The sequence below is a fragment of the Dreissena polymorpha genome, chromosome 5 (genome assembly GCF_020536995.1).
Source record: "Dreissena polymorpha isolate Duluth1 chromosome 5, UMN_Dpol_1.0, whole genome shotgun sequence".
Taxonomy (NCBI): Eukaryota; Metazoa; Mollusca; class Bivalvia; order Myida; family Dreissenidae; genus Dreissena; species Dreissena polymorpha.
The window spans coordinates 3055136-3074320 of NC_068359.1; the positions used below are offsets into that span (position 1 = coordinate 3055136).

At 36.4% G+C, this 19185-nt stretch overlaps 2 protein-coding genes and 1 long non-coding RNA gene across 3 annotated transcripts in view; 2 read left to right on the forward strand and 1 right to left on the reverse strand.

The window, feature by feature from the left end:
• The first annotated feature begins 78 nt into the window (after positions 1-78).
• On the forward strand, positions 79-10456 carry LOC127832328 (uncharacterized). Its single transcript, XR_008026797.1, has 3 exons — positions 79-358; positions 4150-4227; positions 10331-10456. It is a non-coding gene; the product is annotated as an uncharacterized LOC127832328 (long non-coding RNA).
• On the reverse strand, positions 7431-16841 carry LOC127832272 (uncharacterized). The gene is made up of 3 exons (XM_052357657.1): positions 16403-16841; positions 14851-16106; positions 7431-10622 (listed from the first exon to the last, which is right to left on the reverse strand). The coding sequence occupies exons 1-3, from the start codon at positions 16729-16731 to the stop codon at positions 10255-10257; spliced, it is 1953 nt and encodes a 650-aa protein (XP_052213617.1). The 5' UTR covers positions 16732-16841; the 3' UTR covers positions 7431-10254.
• Positions 16842-16846: 5 nt separating this feature from the next.
• Positions 16847-19185, forward strand: part of LOC127832267 (glutamate receptor-interacting protein 1-like) — a 222989-nt gene continuing 220650 nt past the window's right edge. The window contains exon 1 of the mRNA XM_052357648.1: positions 16847-16982. The gene's annotated coding sequence lies outside the window, so the exon portion shown is untranslated. The remainder of the gene's footprint in view (positions 16983-19185) is intronic.

The window sequence follows — 19185 nt, forward strand, 5'->3', positions numbered from 1 at the left end:
TGTATGTGTCACTTCTACAATGTTCCTTTGTGGTAAGGATTTCACGCTAGTTCCTTATTCAGTGGATTAATGTTATAATTGTTTTGTTGCCCTCACTGACTAACATTTTCTTAAGCGCATCCGTTTACAAGCATTAATTTGTTGTCATAATAGGTTTTATGATACAAAAAATGTCCAAAAAAAGATTCAATTGGTATTTTGTATAAATGATTTATGTATGATTTCCTTATCTTCCTTGTTATCTTGTTCCATTCCACCAGGTTCAATACCTGTCCATAGGCGACAGAAGTGTTCTATGGCTTCAGTGAAAACAGTCCCACAGACTTCTTTGCTGCCATTTCAAAAAGGAAACTGACGAGTGAGTGAATAACAGTAATCATGGCTGCAATTTGTACACCCATACTTTGCCTTGGTGATACAGTATAATAACAGTACTGAAAATTAAGAATACCCTATTTGACCAGGTTTTTAATGATGTTGAAGAATACTATTCAATAGTGGTATACAGGTACTGGATGAGGAATGGTCAGTCTGTAATAGATCAAACTTATAATGGTATCATGTATATTTAAAGCATTACAAGCATGGGTTTAAAGCATGTAAAGAGGGAATATAGTGGAGCCTCTCTGTCAGTTTGTTGGTCTGTTGATGGGTTCATAGCATGTAAAGAGGGAATATAGTGGAGCCTCTCTGTCAGTCAGTTTGTTGGTCTGTTGATGGGTTCATAGCATGTAAAGAGGGAATATAGTGGAGCCTCTCTGTCAGTCAGTTTGTTGGTCTGTTGTTGTAAAGAGGGAATATAGTGGAGTCTCTCTGTCAGTCAGTTTGTTGGTCTGTTTATGGGTTCATAGCATGTAAAGAGGGAATATAGTGGAGCCTCTTTGTCAGTCAGTTTGTTGGTCTGTTGATGGGTTCATAGCATGTAAAGAGGGGATATAGTGGAGCCTCTCAGTCAGTTTGTTGGTCTGTTGTTGTAAAGAGGGAATATAGTGGAGTCTCTCTGTCAGTCAGTTTGTTGGTCTGTTTATGGGTTCATAGCATGTAAAGAGGGAATATAGTGGAGCCTCTCTGTCAGTCAGTTTGTTGGTCTGTTGTTGTAAAGAGGGAATATAGTGGAGTCTCTCTGTCAGTCAGTTTATTGGTCTGTTGATGGGTTCATAGCATGTAAAGAGGGAATATAGTGGAGCATCTTTGTCAGTCAGTTTGTTGGTCTGTTGATGGGTTCATAGCATGTAAAGAGGGGATATAGTGGAGCCTCTCTGTCAGTCAGTTTGTTGGTCTGTTGATCTTCCTCTTGGACAGTTCACATAAGATGTTTTAAGGTTGTGAAGCGGACTACTGATGCATTTGTCAAGCCATTAAATTGAAACTTCAAACATGCCATCACCATGAAATGCACATAATTTTTAGCTCTGCTGTTTTTGGAGAAAACCCGAGGTATTTTCATAGCCACCCTTTCGTGTCCGTCGTCATGTCTGCCGTCTGCAAAACCTTAACATTTTGTTAAGGTTTTGAACATTGGCTCTAAAATCAAAGTGCTTCCACCTACAACTTTGAAACTTCATATGTAGCTGCACCTTGATGCCACACCCATATTTGGGTCACTAGGTCAAAGGTCAAGGTCACTGTGACCTTTAAAAAAAATAAGCTTTCATTCTTCAAAATGCACCCGCAGCCGAGCGTGGCACCCGTTATGCGGTGCTCGTATTTATTTATATATTAATTTATACTTAATTCTGAGTAATAACATATTCCTGCGATATTCACTGTGGAACATAGCTTAAAAGCGGTACAGCAGTATAGTCACGTTTGTGACAAAGCTATAGTTATTAAATGAATATATTAAAACAACTTTAAACAAGCTATAATGGTCCTACTCCCATGTGTTGAGTAGTGATCCAGGATCGTCTTGTTCAATGGACAAGAAATGAAAATTAAACTTAAATGATAAAGCCCTCATGACTACCTTGCACATTGCTTAAAAGGTAATGTAGTTTAAACCCAAACTTAGAGGTAACTAGATTTTATTTCCATATCCTTTGCACACCTGTAACCTATTTGAACGTACACATTTTTCTCTCCTCAAAACCAGGACGATTTTTAGTGAACGACTACAACGTCATAGAACGCAAACAAATTTCGTTGTTTCAAAACCTGACCCTTATTAGGCGTAGTAACCCTGAAACGTTTTTTCTTAAAAAATACAATTATCAATGTTTGTAAATGAACTGAAACTTAATCAAAGACAAAAATTAAAATAAGACTGTGACGTTCAAATGTTACAATCTGTTGACTATAAACTTGTCAAATAAAGTTTCAACCATTTATGGTTAATAATTGAGTGTTAAAATCAATAAATATTTAAATGCTCAAAATTCATCTTAAAAAAGCAAATGAGTGGTATTTTGAAAACAATGATTTTTATGCTCCCCCAAAATTTTTGGGGAGAGCATATAGTTGCCGCTTCGTCTGTCCGTGCGTGTCCGTCCGTCCGTGCACAATTTTTGTCCGGGCTATTACGCAGCAATTAATGACCGGAATTCAATTAAACTTTATGGGAAGCTTCACTACCAAGAGATGTGCATATTATCAGTCGGTTCTGGTCGGATGATTTTTCACAGAGTTATGACCCTTTGAAATTTTCTATAAACTGTACATATAGTGCAATTCTTGTCCGGCTTTTTCTCCCCAACTACTTACTGGAATTTAATGAAGCTTTATGGGAAGCTTAACTACCTTGAGGAGATGCGCATGTTATTTGTGGGTTCTGGTTAGATGATTTATTTAGAAAGTTATGGCCCTTTGAAATTGTTAAGTTGCTAAACTATCCATCGTTTTATTTTGTCGAAAGTTATGCCCTTCAAGACGTTTCCTTTTATCTGAATATATAGTGCAATATTGTGACAGAAAAAACTTTGGGGAACATCACCCGTCTCGGACAGTTTCTTGTCTGTCATGTTTGTGGTATAAACTTAAGAAAGTTATGCATTTCGAATGTTTATATGACGTTTAATTTTGGCAAAAAAGATCAAATCATACAACGGATCATGTGTAATATTGTTTATTGATCTGTATTGATTTTTTCAAAAATACTTTTTTATACGTTACAAAGGTTTATTTGCTAGTGACAATGTTCGTAAAAAATATGTTACAGTTCTTTTTTTGTCAACATCTGTTATATGCTAGTATTCTCATGCACTTCATTTTTCAGTTGTATAAAAGCGTAAAAATACAGTAGAAACCGCTATGGGGCATCCCTTTCTAAAACAAATTATAACGTATTTAAGCGGATAATTGTTTGACAATAAACAACTGTGATGGGTAAAAACCTATTTTAGGCCCGATTTTTGTTGTGAACCGTAAAATGTATTTTTAAAAACGCGAAAATCCGTTACAGTATTGAAAATTGTGAAAAACGTGCACGTTTAACAACGTTGTAGGTGTTACCTTTAAAAAAAGCCCCGGTTCTGAGAAGATGCAAATGTTATACGTTTCAATACACTACAGCGTTTCGCTGCAAAAATCAACCAGGTGCCTAAAGGATATAAAAGTACATTGTTAATAAATGACAGAATACATGTAGTTTGTGTCATAGTAGTATTTGTACAATTTGTAATATTGAAAAACCTTGCAATAAGTATCTTGCTTCAATGTTCCTTGTTTGATTCTTAACATGACCTCTTTTGTCTGCAGACACATAAATGACATGGAATAAGTGTTCCAGAGATGGTTGTGATCAAAATGTGTAGTAAACTGCTGCAAAAATGGAGACTCTAGCTGTCAATTGTAATCTTGAGTAAGTTTGGTCATCAGCTCACATATCACGTGTACAGTACCGATAACTGGTATTTGTTTTGTGAAGAATTCTGCAGTGTTTTCATTTTTTATGAGTTTTTGCATGTTTATGAGTGTATATTGTGAACATTACATGTAACATTTTTTAAATAAGCCCAACCAATTTTTTGGTGCATTTTAATACTCCATCACATATTTGTACTAAGGATATGTGTTTCATTTATGCAAAATAAGTTTGATTATTTTAATTTCTGAATCAATAGAATGGGTTTTCAAACCAGGAACAGTGTCATGCAAGGATATGGTATTCTAGTTCCATTAAAAAAGATTTACACAACTGTACCTATATTTCAGAAATGTGTGCTGTTGAGTCCTCCTCCAACATTATTTATACCAAGATTCATGAGAAACATGGACACATTGATGCAGCAGGTAAGAGTTTCATAAATGGTGATTTGAAAACAAATCAATTTTAAACTTTCCTTCACTTCCCAAACTTCATGCACATCCAGAAGAAAGTGAATATGTTTTTTGGTTAAACTTTTTGAAAGATACATTAAGCTATTTCACTTGCCCCAGCGTTGGTGTCAAGAGTTCCGGTTACATTTAAGTTGTTCAGTAAGCTAGTTTCTGGGAAATGACTTTAGGGATTTTATTCAAACATACAAACTTAAAACATCTATAGCCATATTAAAATAAATAAAAAAGGATCTCGGTTCCGTAACTCATGTTTGAAATTATTCAAAATTTATTGTTGTTTAACACTAGGAAATTTACATATATTATTTGGGTCGGTTAAAGTTTTCACCAAGTTAGTTTTCAGGAATAGTTGGGGGAAAAAGTTGCTGAAAAGGTTTGTTTTAGGGGACAAAATGCTAGAAACTCTTGACAGAACCTATCAAATGTGAGCAAGTGTTCATCCTACAGCTCTTTTTAGTGCTGGTTGTCACATTAGTGTTCATGCAGTTAGGAACATTTTTGTAGAATGACCTCTTTCATACAGTTTATGTCTTTCATTCAGTAAGTTTCTTCAATATATTTCATAATTTTTTGTACTAGACCGTTTTCACAGAAGTTTTTTAATGAATACTTCACATAACCCTGTCTTTTTACTTGTCTTGTGTGTTTCTCCCATTGTTCAAGAACATGACCCAACCTGAAGAACTGGTCACATGAACCTTTTGAATGATCTGGTCACATTAAAATGTCACATGGTACAAACATAAGATCTGACCACGTGAACTAGTCACATTATCTTTCACACACACACACACACACACACCTGTTGCATGATCTAGTCATAGGCAAGTCACATGATCTAGTCCAGAAATTGTCACATGACCAGATGCTGTCCATTCTGGTCTCATGAACATGTCACATGATATGATCAAATGATCCGTTTAAATGATTTGGTCAGTTTAATCCTCTTTGTTATATAGTCACATGAGTATGTCACATAATCTGATCAGATGAATCTGTTGCATGATTTGGTCACATGATATGGTCACATGAACCTGTTGCATGATTTGCTCACATGAACTTGTCACATGATGTGGTCACAAAAACCTGTCATGCCCAAAAAAAAGTACATACATAATGGATTCAAATGTAGTTATGCACTAAATATAAATTCAACAAGTTTTTAAATGAGACATCTGGATTGCAGCACAAAAAGTCTGAAGTTCAAGTACATTGGTGTCTGGGTAGTTTATCTACTGATAAACTGAGCACCAATAATATTGAGACTATGGGTAACAAATCACTGACAAACGATTTTTTTGAAAGCGATTTTATGCACTACAAACAAGCATGTTTTATGTTACAAGTGCCAGAGACAATACATCTTTGGGTATCACACAACCAGTTATTTTGGTGTAAGTTGGAAATACTGATGCAGGTAGTAGTTTACAAGTACATGGAAGACATAAATTATGAGTACATTTTATCTGATTAAATGAAAATAATATTGTCTGTGTATAAAGAACCCTAGGGTGGCTAATGCTTCTGACTAAATCATCACTGATACTAATCAGGAGATGGTTGAACATGTCCAGCATTTGTCAGGCATTTATGTTAATATGAATAATACATTGCACAATAATACAATAATAACACTATTATATATTGCCTCAGTAATGTCCACAAGCATTTATACATGTAATAATGTTTTTAGCTCACCTGAGCGATAGCTCGAGGTGAGCTATTGTGATCACTCAGCGTCCGGCGTCCGTCCGTCCGTCCGTCCGTCCGTATACAAATTTGTAAACATCTTCTTCTACTAAACCATTGAGCCAATTTCAACTAAATTTCATGTGGAGCATCCCTAGGTCATGGGACAAAAGAATTTAAAAAAAAAATTTGATCACATAACCAAGATGGCCGCCATGACCATATATGGTAAAAACCTTAAAAAATCTTCTTGTCAGAAACCGCTCATCAGATTTTCAAAAAATTTCACAGGGATGACCTTTGAGGGCTCCCCTGAAAAAGTTGTTCAAAGAAATTTGATTCGTCAAAAAACATGGCCGCAGGAGCTCGTTGAACTTTGCATGTTTATTCGTTTTTGCCTATTTTGTGAAAACTTTCAAAAATCTTCCACATTTTTTGTCCGATCCTTTCCAAATTTGCACAGTGTCTTTATATCAATGAGGACACAAACCCTACAAAAAATGAGCATTATTGGTCCATGAAGTACAGAATTACCTCCCCTTGAATTGAGAAAATGTTGTTTATGCAATAAAGTCCAAATTTTTCATCCAATTTTTTCCAAACTTGTAAGGATTTAGCATGGTTCAAACAAGGGAAACAACTACGGTTTATGCATGTTCTTTTTATTACAGATTTGCCTCCCTTTAATTCATTCAAAATCTCATTTTACAGCAGAGATTCCAAATCCAATTCCAAATGAGCCCCATATTTACTGCTGGTGCTATGTTACCTTTTCCCATTTGATCATTCTTAAGTATTGGTCTTGTAATGCTGCTACTGCTACTGCTACTGCTACTGCTACTACTAATACTACTACTACTACTACTACTACTACTACTACTTCTACTACTACTACTACTACTACTACTTCTACTACTACTACCACTACTACTACTACTACTACTACTACTACTACTACTACTACTACTACTACTACTACTACTACTAGTACTACTACTACTAGTACTACTACCACCACCACCACCACCACCACCACCACCACCACGTCTACTATTACTACTTCTACTACTACTGCCACTACTACTACTACTTTTACCACTACTACTACTACTACTACTACTACTACTACTACCACTACTACTACTACTACTACTATACTACTACTACTTCTACTACTACTACTACTACTACTACTACTACTACTACTACTACTACTACTACTACTACAACTACTATTACTACTACTACTACTACTACTACTACTACTACTACTACTACTACTACTACTACTACACCACCACCACCACCACCATTCACAGTGACAAAAAACGTATTCACACAATGGCTGCTACTACAACTTATAGCCCATATAGGGGGGCATGCATGCTTTACAAACAGCCCTTGTTTCTATGGGATTTTAACCACAACTGTTCATGTTTATCTCCGACACATATTTTTAGGTCACCTGTCATGAAGTGACACAGTGAGCTTATGTGATCGTGTGATGTCCGGCGTCCGTTGTGCGTGCCTGCGTGTGTCCGTGCGTCCGTCCGTCAACAATTTGTTTGTGTAGACAGTAGAGGTCACAGTTTGCATCCAATCTTGATGAAATTTGGTCAAAATGTTTATCTTGATGAAATCCGGTTTGGGATTGTATTTGGGTCATCTGGGGTCAAAAACAAGGTCACTAGGTCAAATAATAGAACAACCTTCTGTAGACAATAGAGGTCACAGTTTTCATCCAATCTTTATGAAATTTGGTCAGAATGTTTATCTTGATGAAATCTGGGTTGGGATTTTATTTGGGTCATCTGGGGTCAAAAACTAGGTCACTAGGTCAAATAATAGAAAAACCTTGTGTAGACATTAGAGATCACAGTTTTCATCCAACCTTTATGAAATTTGGTCAGAATTCTTGATGAAATCTGGGTGGGATTGTATTTGGGTCATCTGGGGTAAAAATCTAGGTCAAATAAATAGAAAAACCTTGTGTTGACAATAGAGCTCACAGTTTTCATCCAATATTTATGAACTGTGGTCAGAATGTTTATCTTGATGAAATCTGGATTGGGATTGTATTTGGGTCATCTAGAGTCAGGAACTAGGTCACTAGGTCAAATCATAGAAAAACATTGTGTAGACAATAGAGGTCATAGTTTTCATCTGATCTTAATGAGTCAGGTGAGCGATTCAGGGCCATCATGGCCCTCTTGTTTCTGAATACTCATTGGTTGTAAACAGTTACAAGACAGGGTCATTATATAAGTATTAAAAAAAATGTTATCTTTGATCACAGTTTAATGTATTTGTGGTGGTTAAACACTTAATTATTATCTTTAAAAAATCAATAGACAAATAAATTAATACAATGCTCCATAATGGCTATAAAAAGAGTAAATAGAAACACACACACACACACACACAAAGAGCAAAACAATGTACAAACAAATCCACAAATGGATAGCAAATCAAACATATGACAACATTTGTAAAATAATAACAAATTATAGGTAGAAAATAACAAGTGGCAATGTACTCCTTCTAATCAATAACCAAATTGTAATGCAAATGTGTGCAACTAAGTGACATGCAATAAAAGATATTTATGCCCCCCTTTGAAGAAGAGGGGATATATTGTTTTGCACATGTCGGTCCGTCCGTCGGTCCGTCCACCAGATGGTTTCCGGATAACTCAATAACGCTTAGGCCTAGGATCATGAAACTTCATAGGTACATTTATCATGACTGGCAGATGACTCCTATAGATTTTCAGGTCACTAGGTCAAAGGTCAAGGTCACAGTGACTTGAAACAGTCAAATGGTTTCCGGATGATAACTCAAGAATGCTTACGCCTAGGATCATGAAACTTCCTAGGAACATTGATCATGACTGGCAGATGACTCCTATCGATTTTCAGGTCACTAGGTCAAAGGTCAAGGTCACAGTGACTCGAAACAGTAAAATGGTTTCCGGATGATAACTCAAGAATGCTTACGCCTAGGATCATGAAACTTCATAGGTACATTGATTATGACTGGCAGATGACCCCTGCTGATTTTCAGGTCACTATGTCAAAGGTCAAGGTCACAGTGACTCGAAATAGTAAAATGGATTCCGGATGATAACTCAAGAACGCTTAGGCCTAGGATCATGAAACTTGATAGGTAGATTGATCATGACTCGCAGATGACCCCTATTGATTTTCCGGTCACTAGGTCAAAGGTCAAGGTCACAGTGACCCGAAATAGTAAAATGGTTTTCGGATGATAACTCAAGAACGCTTAGGCCTAGGATCATGAAACTTGATAGGTAGATTGATCAGGACTCGCAGATAACCCCTATTGATTTTGAGGTCACTAGGTCAAAGGTCAAGGTCACAGTGACCCGAAAAAGTAAAATGGTTTCCGGATGATAACTCAAGAACGCTTAGGCCTAGGATCATGAAACTTGATAGGTAGATTGATCATGACTCGCAGATGACCCCTATTGATTTTCAGGTCACTAGGTCAAAGGTCAAGGTCAAGATGACCGGAAATAGTAAAATGGTTTCCGGATGATAACTGAAAAACGCTTATTCCTAGGATCATGAAACTTGATAGGTAGAATGATCATGACTCGCAGATGACCCCTATTGATTTTCAGGTCACTAGGTCAAAGGTCAAGGTCATGGTGACCCGAAATAGTAAAATGGTGTCCCGATGATAACTCAAGAATGCTTATGGCTAGGATCATGAAACTTCATAGGTACATTGATCATGACTGGCAGATGACCCCTATTGATTTTCAGGTCACTAGGTCAAAGGTCAAGGTCACAGTGACAAAAACATATTCACACAATGGCTCTCACTACAACGGAGAGCCCATATGGGGGGCATGCATGTTTTACAAACAGCCCTTGTTTTGAATTAAGTTACTTCGGAAAATGTATTGCATGACAAATATTATTTCCCAACAGTTTGATATTTTTTTTATGAAAGGTGGCGCATTTATTCACTTTCATTGTCATTTTTACAAATTTAGGCTTTTAATATTGCTTATTATATTATGTATTCGAAATAGTAAAAATGTTCCAAAAATATGCACGCAAATTCATATTAAATGATATTTAATTTATGTGAATAATTGTCCAAGCTTTTCACTTTGTTGACATAACTTTCAAATGTGGCTGATTTAGGCACTGCACAAATAAATAAAAATAAAAAGTAAATAGTTATGACTCTTTTTTAATGAGAGTGTATATTGCGTGAATACATATGTTTTCATTTGCTGCAAAAACTTTCTGTTTTGAATTACTTGGTCATAATCACCATAATGTAGTCATCATCGTTCATCCCCACAATAAGTGTACCTCTTTGTGTACTGTAGCAGACAGACATCGGTCCAGTCACACCATCCTGTTGTGTGACCACAACTGCCAGTATTCGTGTTCCATCTTTGTCGACTTGGAGGATTTCGTTGGAAGTTTCTACACACACCAGAACTTGTCCTGCCTCTGTCACATGGATGCCTTGAGAGTATACCGAGACCAGCGCTGGATCTATTAGTGTGGAGATCACTTTGCCATCCCTGGACAGGGTGACCAGCTGGTTACTGTACTTGGTTACATATATTAGTACATGTATCCTGTCTCCATCTGGACTCACTGCACAGGATCTGACTGTAAATAAGAATGTTCATTGAACATGGTTAACTACATATATAGATGGACAGAATATTAGTAAAGTACGGAATCCGGATAGTGCCATCTATAATCTCGCACTTATTTCATCAAGGGTGACACTAGACACACGAAGCGATACTTGATCTTTTTTTGACAGTCGCGGCGATACTTGATCTTTTTCTTGACAGTTTCTTGACAGTTGCTGCGACACACGATATTTTTCTTGACAGTCGCAGGGACCATGATACATTTAACTCGATATATCGACTTTTGGGCTACCTACACAAGGGCGATATATCGTGTTAAATATATTGTGCGTCACTGCGACTGTCAAGAAAAATATCGTGTGCTGCCGCGACTGTCAAGAAAAAGATCAAGTATTGCTTCGTGTGTCTAGTGTCGCCCTTGATGAAAGAAGGGCGTGATTATAGATGGCACTGTCCGGATTCCGTAGTAAAGCGTCTTTGTGTACTTGAATAAATCCAAAAAGTTGAAGCAAGGATTAACATGCCCTGTTATATAGATTTTGTTACATATTTAAGTTTCAAAATGAGTTGTTCATCAGCCCACAACACAATTGATACATTTGCGAATAACACCATCTTTCTTTTCCATTTTAAAACATTTGATGTAAACAGGCTTTAACAGCTTATTCTTTGAGAAAAGACTTTCTTTGTAACAAAGAAGTGACTTAGCAAAGAATTTTCCCTTTAAAGTTTATGTTAATATTTCCTGTATGAAGTACACATTTAAAAAAGACTACAGTAAAGTTATTAAATTTTATATTGTTCACTCTGTTCTCAGCTGCCAATTTTAACTATCCAGCTGAGCTAGATTTAATTGACTACTTTTTCAGTGAATCTTTTGAACCCAGCTTTTCACCTTAGATGACCTTTACATAACGCCAGCAGACCCAAATGAATAATAAACTGCATTCATTCCATTTGCTAATTTGAGCATAATCCCCCGGAACATTAGCAACATCACTGCGTCTTTGTGGTGTAGGATGTAACAATGCTCAGTGTTAGGAAATGCGGACTACTCTCTGCATATTCTTACCAAACATAAACACATTTTGGCCCAGTTACAATTACCCATTACTGGTAAGTTCCATCCCCAATTCCCCAAAACTTTCAGGGTCAGTCCTCGGTCAGTAAATCATCAGGGGAAGATGTAATATAAATGCCTTACGTTAATAGCACATTATTGTTTTAAGATATCAAATAACATGAAGTGCAGGTTAAGAAATGAATGAAAACATATCAGTAAATGCCAATTGTCTTGTATTGTGTGACCAACCACTGAAATAGTTTAGTGTTCATGATAGAAGAGAAATCGTTTGATTAACTATCCGAACATGTGTGACAATTGCGGTCAGTCTGTCTTAAAATCTTTCCTGTAAGCCAGAATAGACTACCGACATTTGCAACCTTGCTATAAATAAGACAATGTTACTTCAATTTTCAATCGGAAAGTATCGTGGTTTGATGTTCCATTTACAAGACGCAATGAGATTTTTAAAGACCCACATCATGCGAAAATGGGACTTTTGCAATATGCTGCCAGCATAGCTCCAACTCAGCCTGCACATCCGCGCAGTCTTGTACGGATATGCATATTAATTAGGATACTCGGGAGATACCAGGAAATGTTGCGTGCTTTTTTTACAGAAGAAAGTGTAGCCCATGACCAGTCGGTGATAGTGCGCTTGAGCTAGACTTGCTGCATATGTCATAAGACCAATTTTTGGCATGACGCAGATGTAACAGTGTTATTTGAATGTGTGGAAAGAAAACTTGGTCTTAATAACAAATCAACATACCATATGCTTCGATCACAAAGCAATAAATTCATAATAAGTCATGTGAGGACACATATGATGTGATCTCAAGTGGTAAAATTTGTATCTACAAACACCATTATGTAATTTAATATACGTGCACTTCATAACAAAGATTTCATACGGTGGATATGTGACTATAATGTGAAAAAATAACACAACACTACTAAAATCCTTGTTTTTTATTTAATAACTTAAAAAATGTATTTTTTTTTATATTTATTTCAAAGGATATATGCCAAATATCTTTTAAAAAAGATATTTTTTGTTACATTTAAGAAATCTGAAATTCAAATTTCGTATCATACTCGATACAAAACACATATTTACTTTATATTTTATTCATACCATATATAACTGAATGACTATTTGGTGACCACATCATTAAATGTGCCAGTGATATTTTGCGATTGTTTTTAATGTAGTATAGTTAATAGTATGAACCATGTATTAGCTAGATAGCCAATGGTTTTGATTCTTTTCTGGACATTTATAGCATAAGTTGTACTCTAAATGAAAAATCAAAGGCAATGAAAGATAATCATTATAATATTTATTATGTTATGTGTCTTTTATTCCTTACATATACATGGAGAGTGTTAAGCTGGGTTCCCACTTCCGATCAGATCAACTCGATCAAGCCCGACCAAGCAGTTGGGTACTGGTCTGGTTCGGTTGTCATGAGTGGTTGGGGATGGTCGGGTAGGTCGGGCTGCCAACCCGATATTTTTTGACATGTCAAAAAATATTGAGTAGAGGTCGAGTAGGAAATGGATCGAGAAGCGTTCGGGAAGTGGTCGTGTATTAGTCGAGTAGAAGATTGAGTTGATCATGAAGCAATCGTGGGGAGATCGGATTGACATCTTTTACACGATCTGTACCCGATCCGCTTGACCTCTACCTGAGTTATTTTAGATCGCATCACGATCCACTCGACCTCTATTCGATTTGATGTACAGATTTACTAGACTGCTACCTGACGGCTACTCGACCGTACACGATCACTTCCCAATTTCTATTCGACCATACACGAGCTCTGTACCCGATCCGCTCTACCCAAGTTTTTTGTAGATCGCTTTGTACGACTGTAGTACGACCATTACGATCTGGTCGTGTGAAGATCTGGTGGTGATCCAGCTGAGGTCCACTTTATCGAGCTGAGATCGTATAGGGCTCGCGTATAGGTTGAGCTGATCGAGCGGAAATCGGAAGGATGGTTGAGTGGACGTCATGAATGAGTCGTGTGGGGGTCGTGTGTTATCGACAAGAGGTTGAGAAGAAGTCGTGTATACCCTTTTTAGTCGAGCTTGGTCGGGTTTGGTCGGGAAATTTCGGTGATCGGGATGATCGAGTTGATCGGATCGGCAGTGGGAACCCACCTTTAGCGTTTACGAGTAAAAGTATCTAACAACATAATGATTTTGTCAGGGACTCAAAAATAATTGCCTCTTGCATGCCTGTGATGCAGCATCAAAGCATTACTTTGCTGAAAAAAGCTACTCTTTCTGTGTATGAACATTGAAATAGAAATCATGTAAGTCAGTTTGATAAGTTTTTGTAATATTCTCTATACTTTTAGTATAAGAAGCCCTTTTTCATGACTTGTTTTATTTAACTGTGTGGACACAGTTTCATTTTTTGAGGATTAAATAAAAATCAAATTGAACTTAAAGTTTTACAGTAAAATAAATTGATATGATGCAATTGTAAATGCAAGGGTCGTTTTTACTTATAAATATTCAAAGTTAAAAAATATGACATGTTAAACTGCATATAATGCATTGTTGAAAAGACAATGTTTATTTGAAGATTGATGTCTTATTTGAAGTTCACATTATAGTGGGTTATTGGAAGATATTTTTAATAACACTCTGCACGCGAGGAACTTACATTTAAAATTCATTGTTAATCTGTTATATATTTTTTAGATTGCATGTAAAATTGACATGTACACTAGAAGCTCATTTAATGAATGATCCGAAAATGTTATTTTGAAATCCATATTAAGATATCTAATTACTACCTCAAGGTTGTAAGACTTAGTACAATGTACTTATTAGCCGTCATTTAATTAGTGATAATTACATACATATATTACATATTTTATTTTGAAGATTTCCCAGTAACTATACTAGATCTTTTTTGTTGCGCACACAAACTAATTTGCTTTTTTGAATTTAATATTCAGAGATCTAAATTTAAAATGCTTATACTTTTGATATCAATGTACACATTATACAAAATTTGGCTTTTGCTGCATATATTTTTGATACATTATTATAGTTTAAGTTGTAAAAGATTGTTTCTAGAAAAGTATCATATGTATTATTTTTTCTGTATTCCTAGTATTAAATAATTCCTACAATCACTGAATAAAATAATTACCTGAATATGCTTGAGATGGATTTTCATACATCTTCATCACTTGAGTTCCATCCACAGTGTAATGGTACAGTGCTTTAAGTGATGTTATGTACAGACTGCCCTGGTGATGTGCAATACCTCTGCATTCATGTTGGAGCTGTAGTGTCCTGTCCTTCACCAACTGCCGATTGGTCACTCTGATGAAGTGGACCTCGCTGTCCAGAGTAACAGCCACCAGACTGTAGTCAATGTTGCACATGGATTCTGGAAAATCAGGCAAGTCATAAACGGCCTCCACCTTGTAGGTCTTATCCAGCAGCATCACTTTTTTGTTGTATTTGTCTATGATGAGGAGGTCTCCAGCAGCTGTCTCACAGATGCCTGATATATAACATTGGTATATATTACCCCTCACTGCTACTGGATATGCAGTCTTACTCTTAATTCTTATAACCTGGTTAGGGTCAGACACTATCTTTGGCTTATTCACTGCACCTTTGTCATTTCTATCATCAGGCAAACTGGATGAACTTGATACTAGACCTGACTGCTTTACATCACTTGATTGGTTTCCAGGGCCAGGCTTCTTGGATGAACTGAATACAGGATGAAACACCTGGTCTGGATTATTCACAACACTTGTTGGATTGGCCTTGTAAGGATGTTTGGATGAAGGTTTCTGTGCTTTAGGTTCATCTTGTGAGGGTTTTGCATCTGTTGCTATGCTTCTCTTAGGTGGTTGCTTGACATATATTTTTCCTAATCCAGGCATAGTGGAAAGAATTTGGTCAATTGTTGTATCCAGTTGGAAAGTGATTTGTATGTCTTTCTTTGCTGAGTTTTCTTTAAAAAAAGATTCTGCCTTGATGGAATGGTCAAGGCATTTTGAGTATGTCCTTAAATGGAGGATTTCACTTTTGTCTGTTATTTTCTTCAAATTTTGTATAAGACTATTCATTGTTTGGACAGATTCATTGCAATGTGTGATATCTGTCTGGATAGATGACTTTAATGTGGCATGTAATGTATCCAATTCTTTTATTGTTTCTCTCTTTAGGTGTTCCAATTGATTTGTAATTTTCGTATGTGAAGTATTTATTTCTTCTAGAATTTGCTTGTGTGATTTGTCCACAAACTGTATACTTTCTTCAAAGTCATCTTTCTTCTGATTCAACTTCTTACAAAATGTATCCAACATTGCTGATAACTGCTTGAACTCTCCACCCTGCTGTAGGGCTTTAACCTTATCTGTTATTAGGACCACATGTGTGCAATTTCTGCAACAGATACAAATGTGAGGTCATTTTCATATTGAATGGACATCAAGGCGATATACTTCACAGGTGTCACTGGCTTTCTTGCATACAATAACTCTGATTATTTTTTTTTAATGTAGTTTGCTTGGTTGATAACCTCTCCAAATGCAAACAATGCAAAGTTTAATTTTTTGAAATAATTTTTTGATAAATGTGTAAAATACGTGTTTGCGTAAGGAGATATATTAAGGAGATATATTTGCAATATTGAGTTTACTGATTTCCATTGAGATTAAACACTTTTGCGAGGCACTTACTTGTGTGTGTGGATATGGCAGACATGACAGAGCAGTTGATTATGGTCCTCACAGAGTGCTGTCAGTTTTTCACCCTTGTGCTCCCGACATTGCTCTTGTAAGTCCACAGTTGCTTCTGGCCAGATGTTGATCTTGTCTTTTCCCAAAGTTGAGTGCTTTTTGTAAAGATTATTATGGTGTTCAACACAATTGCAACAGTAGAACTTGGAACACTGTGGACAATAAAATGCAGCCTCTGTGTTTCTATCATTTTCCTGGCAAGTAAAGCATGGAAAGTCAAAGAACAAATCTGATCCTCTCTGAATCGAACTCTCAAAATTGGATGCCATTTGTTGTGGCTTTAAATTCACAGTCAAGCCTTAATTTGTAACAGTGTTTTACCTGCTTTACCTGCTGACCTGAATGTCAGATCCAGGATAAACAGGCTTATGCACATGCGCATTCACAGGTTTACATTTATCGTAAGGTTTAAGATTATGCTTGCATATTAAATTACCGCTACTATTATATATTCAGACATTTACAAATATTGTATTACAATCATAAATACTGTAACTATTGTTGGAGATTTTAAGAACTGGTAAAGCTTGTGTTATCATGAATTTTGGAAAGAATTATAACACTTGAATGTCTGAACTACAATAGCACTGTTTAATCAAATCAAATTATTAATAAAGCTAAGTTTATTGTTTATTAAGATGTTTAATTTAATTTCCAAGTAATTCTATCATGTAGTGTCACTGCATGATGACAGATCTGTTGGTAAAATCAAGGTCCACTGTTAAGGATCTTGTTAGCAAACACAATTTCATAAATATAGACTTTATAAGTAAGGCTTGATTTTTGTAACTGGAATCGTATGTTAAACTTATGGTAGGAGAAGGATCGAAAGCTTTCTTGTAGCTGATGAAGTTGCTGAAAAGCTCCTGTGCACCATGTTTTGACACATTTTGAAGTCAAGACAGAAAGTTCCCTTTTTGCCTCGTTTAGGTATTTTAAACAAATGTGAAAATCACACATGATCTTTTCACATGAACCGGTCACATGATCTAATCAAATGAACCTGTCACATGGACTTGTCACATAAAACTGTCAGTTGATCTGGTCATATAAACATGTCACATGATCTGGTCAAAGGAACCTTTCAAATGATTATTCAACATAAATTGGTCCCATGAACCTGTCACATGATCAGGTCCCATGAGCCTGTCACATGATCAGGTGCCATGAACATGTCACATGATCTGGTCATATGAACCTGTCACATGATCTGGTCACATAAACCTGTCATATGATCTGGTCACACAAACCCGTCACATGATCTGGTCAATGAACCTGTCACATGATTTGGTCAAATGAACCTGACACATGATCTGGTCAAATGAACATGTCACTTAATCTGGCCAAATGAACCTGTCACATGATCTGGTCACATGAACCTGTCATATGATCTGGTCACATCAATCTGTCACATGAACCTTTCACTTTATCTGGTCACATGAACTTGTCACATGATCTGGTCAAACAAACATGTCACATGATCTGGTCACATGAACCTTTTTACATAATCTGGTCACATAAACCTGTCACATAATAACCTTATCTGGTCACATCAACCTATCACTTGATCTGGTCACCTGAACCTGTAACATCATCTGGTCACATGAACCTGTCACATGATCTGGTCACATGAACCTGTCATATGATCTGGTCACATCAACCTGTCACATCAACCTTTTACTTGATCTGGTCATATGAACCTGTCAAATGATCTGGTCAAACAAACATGTCACATGATCTGGTCACATATACCTTTCACATAATCTTGTCACATAAACCTGTCACATAATCACCTTATCTGGTCACATGAACCTGTCACAGCAATTGGTCACATGAACCTGTCACATGATCTGGTCACATAAACCTGTCACATAATCACCTTATCTGGTCACATGAACCTGTCACATCGTCTGGTCACATGAACCTGTCACATGATCTGGTCACATGAACCTATCATATGAGCTGGTCACATCAACCTGTCACATGAACCTTTCACTTGATCTGGTCATATGAACCTGTGACATGATCTGGTCAAACAAACATGTCACATGATCTGGTCACATGAACCTTTCACATAATCTGGTCACATAAACCTGTCACATAATCACCTTATCTGGTCACATGAACCTTTCACTTGATTAGGTCACATGAACCTGTCACATGATCTGGTCACATAAACCTGTCACATGATCTGGTCACAAAAACCCGCCATATCAACCATAAAAGAATGTTCAAATGTTTGAATATTTTCATAAGAATTATGCTAGATGAGACATGATACATCTGGATAGCACACACAAATTATGTCCATCTAGCCAAGTTGTTAGCACTGTTTTTAGGATAATACTACGTTTTGCAAGCCAGATTTGCTTATGACCCAAAACCTGATAACTGCCACATCTGCGCCGAGTAAGGGTTAAAGAGTTTGCTATTTATGTCAGAGGTTTCAGTTCTTCTACTAAATTCATTCACAAATTGACACATAATGTAAATATGGTGTAAAATGGAATATTTTTTTATGGAGCATATATAGAAAACACCATTAAACAATTTTTTAATTAAACGTCTCGAGGAAGAGACTGTTTATGAATGATTAAAATATTCCACTATTTGCTGCCCCTTAATCACATGGTATTTTGTGCAGCACGGGTCATTCAAAATCTGAATATTAATAGAAAAGGGAAAATAAAACTACTGCTGATCAACAAGGGATATTGAGAGTC

Excerpts from the sequence above, each read along its gene's own strand:
- LOC127832272 (XM_052357657.1), bottom strand. The coding sequence starts at position 16,731 with ATGGCATCCAATTTTGAGAGTTCGATTCAGAGAGGATCAGATTTGTTC. Across the intron at positions 16,107-16,402 it reads TGCCATATCCACACACACAA|AAATTGCACACATGTGGTCC; the intron begins GTAAGTGCCTCG and ends TATCTGTTGCAG. Across the intron at positions 10,623-14,850 it reads TCCATCTCAAGCATATTCAG|TCAGATCCTGTGCAGTGAGT; the intron begins GTAATTATTTTA and ends TCTTATTTACAG.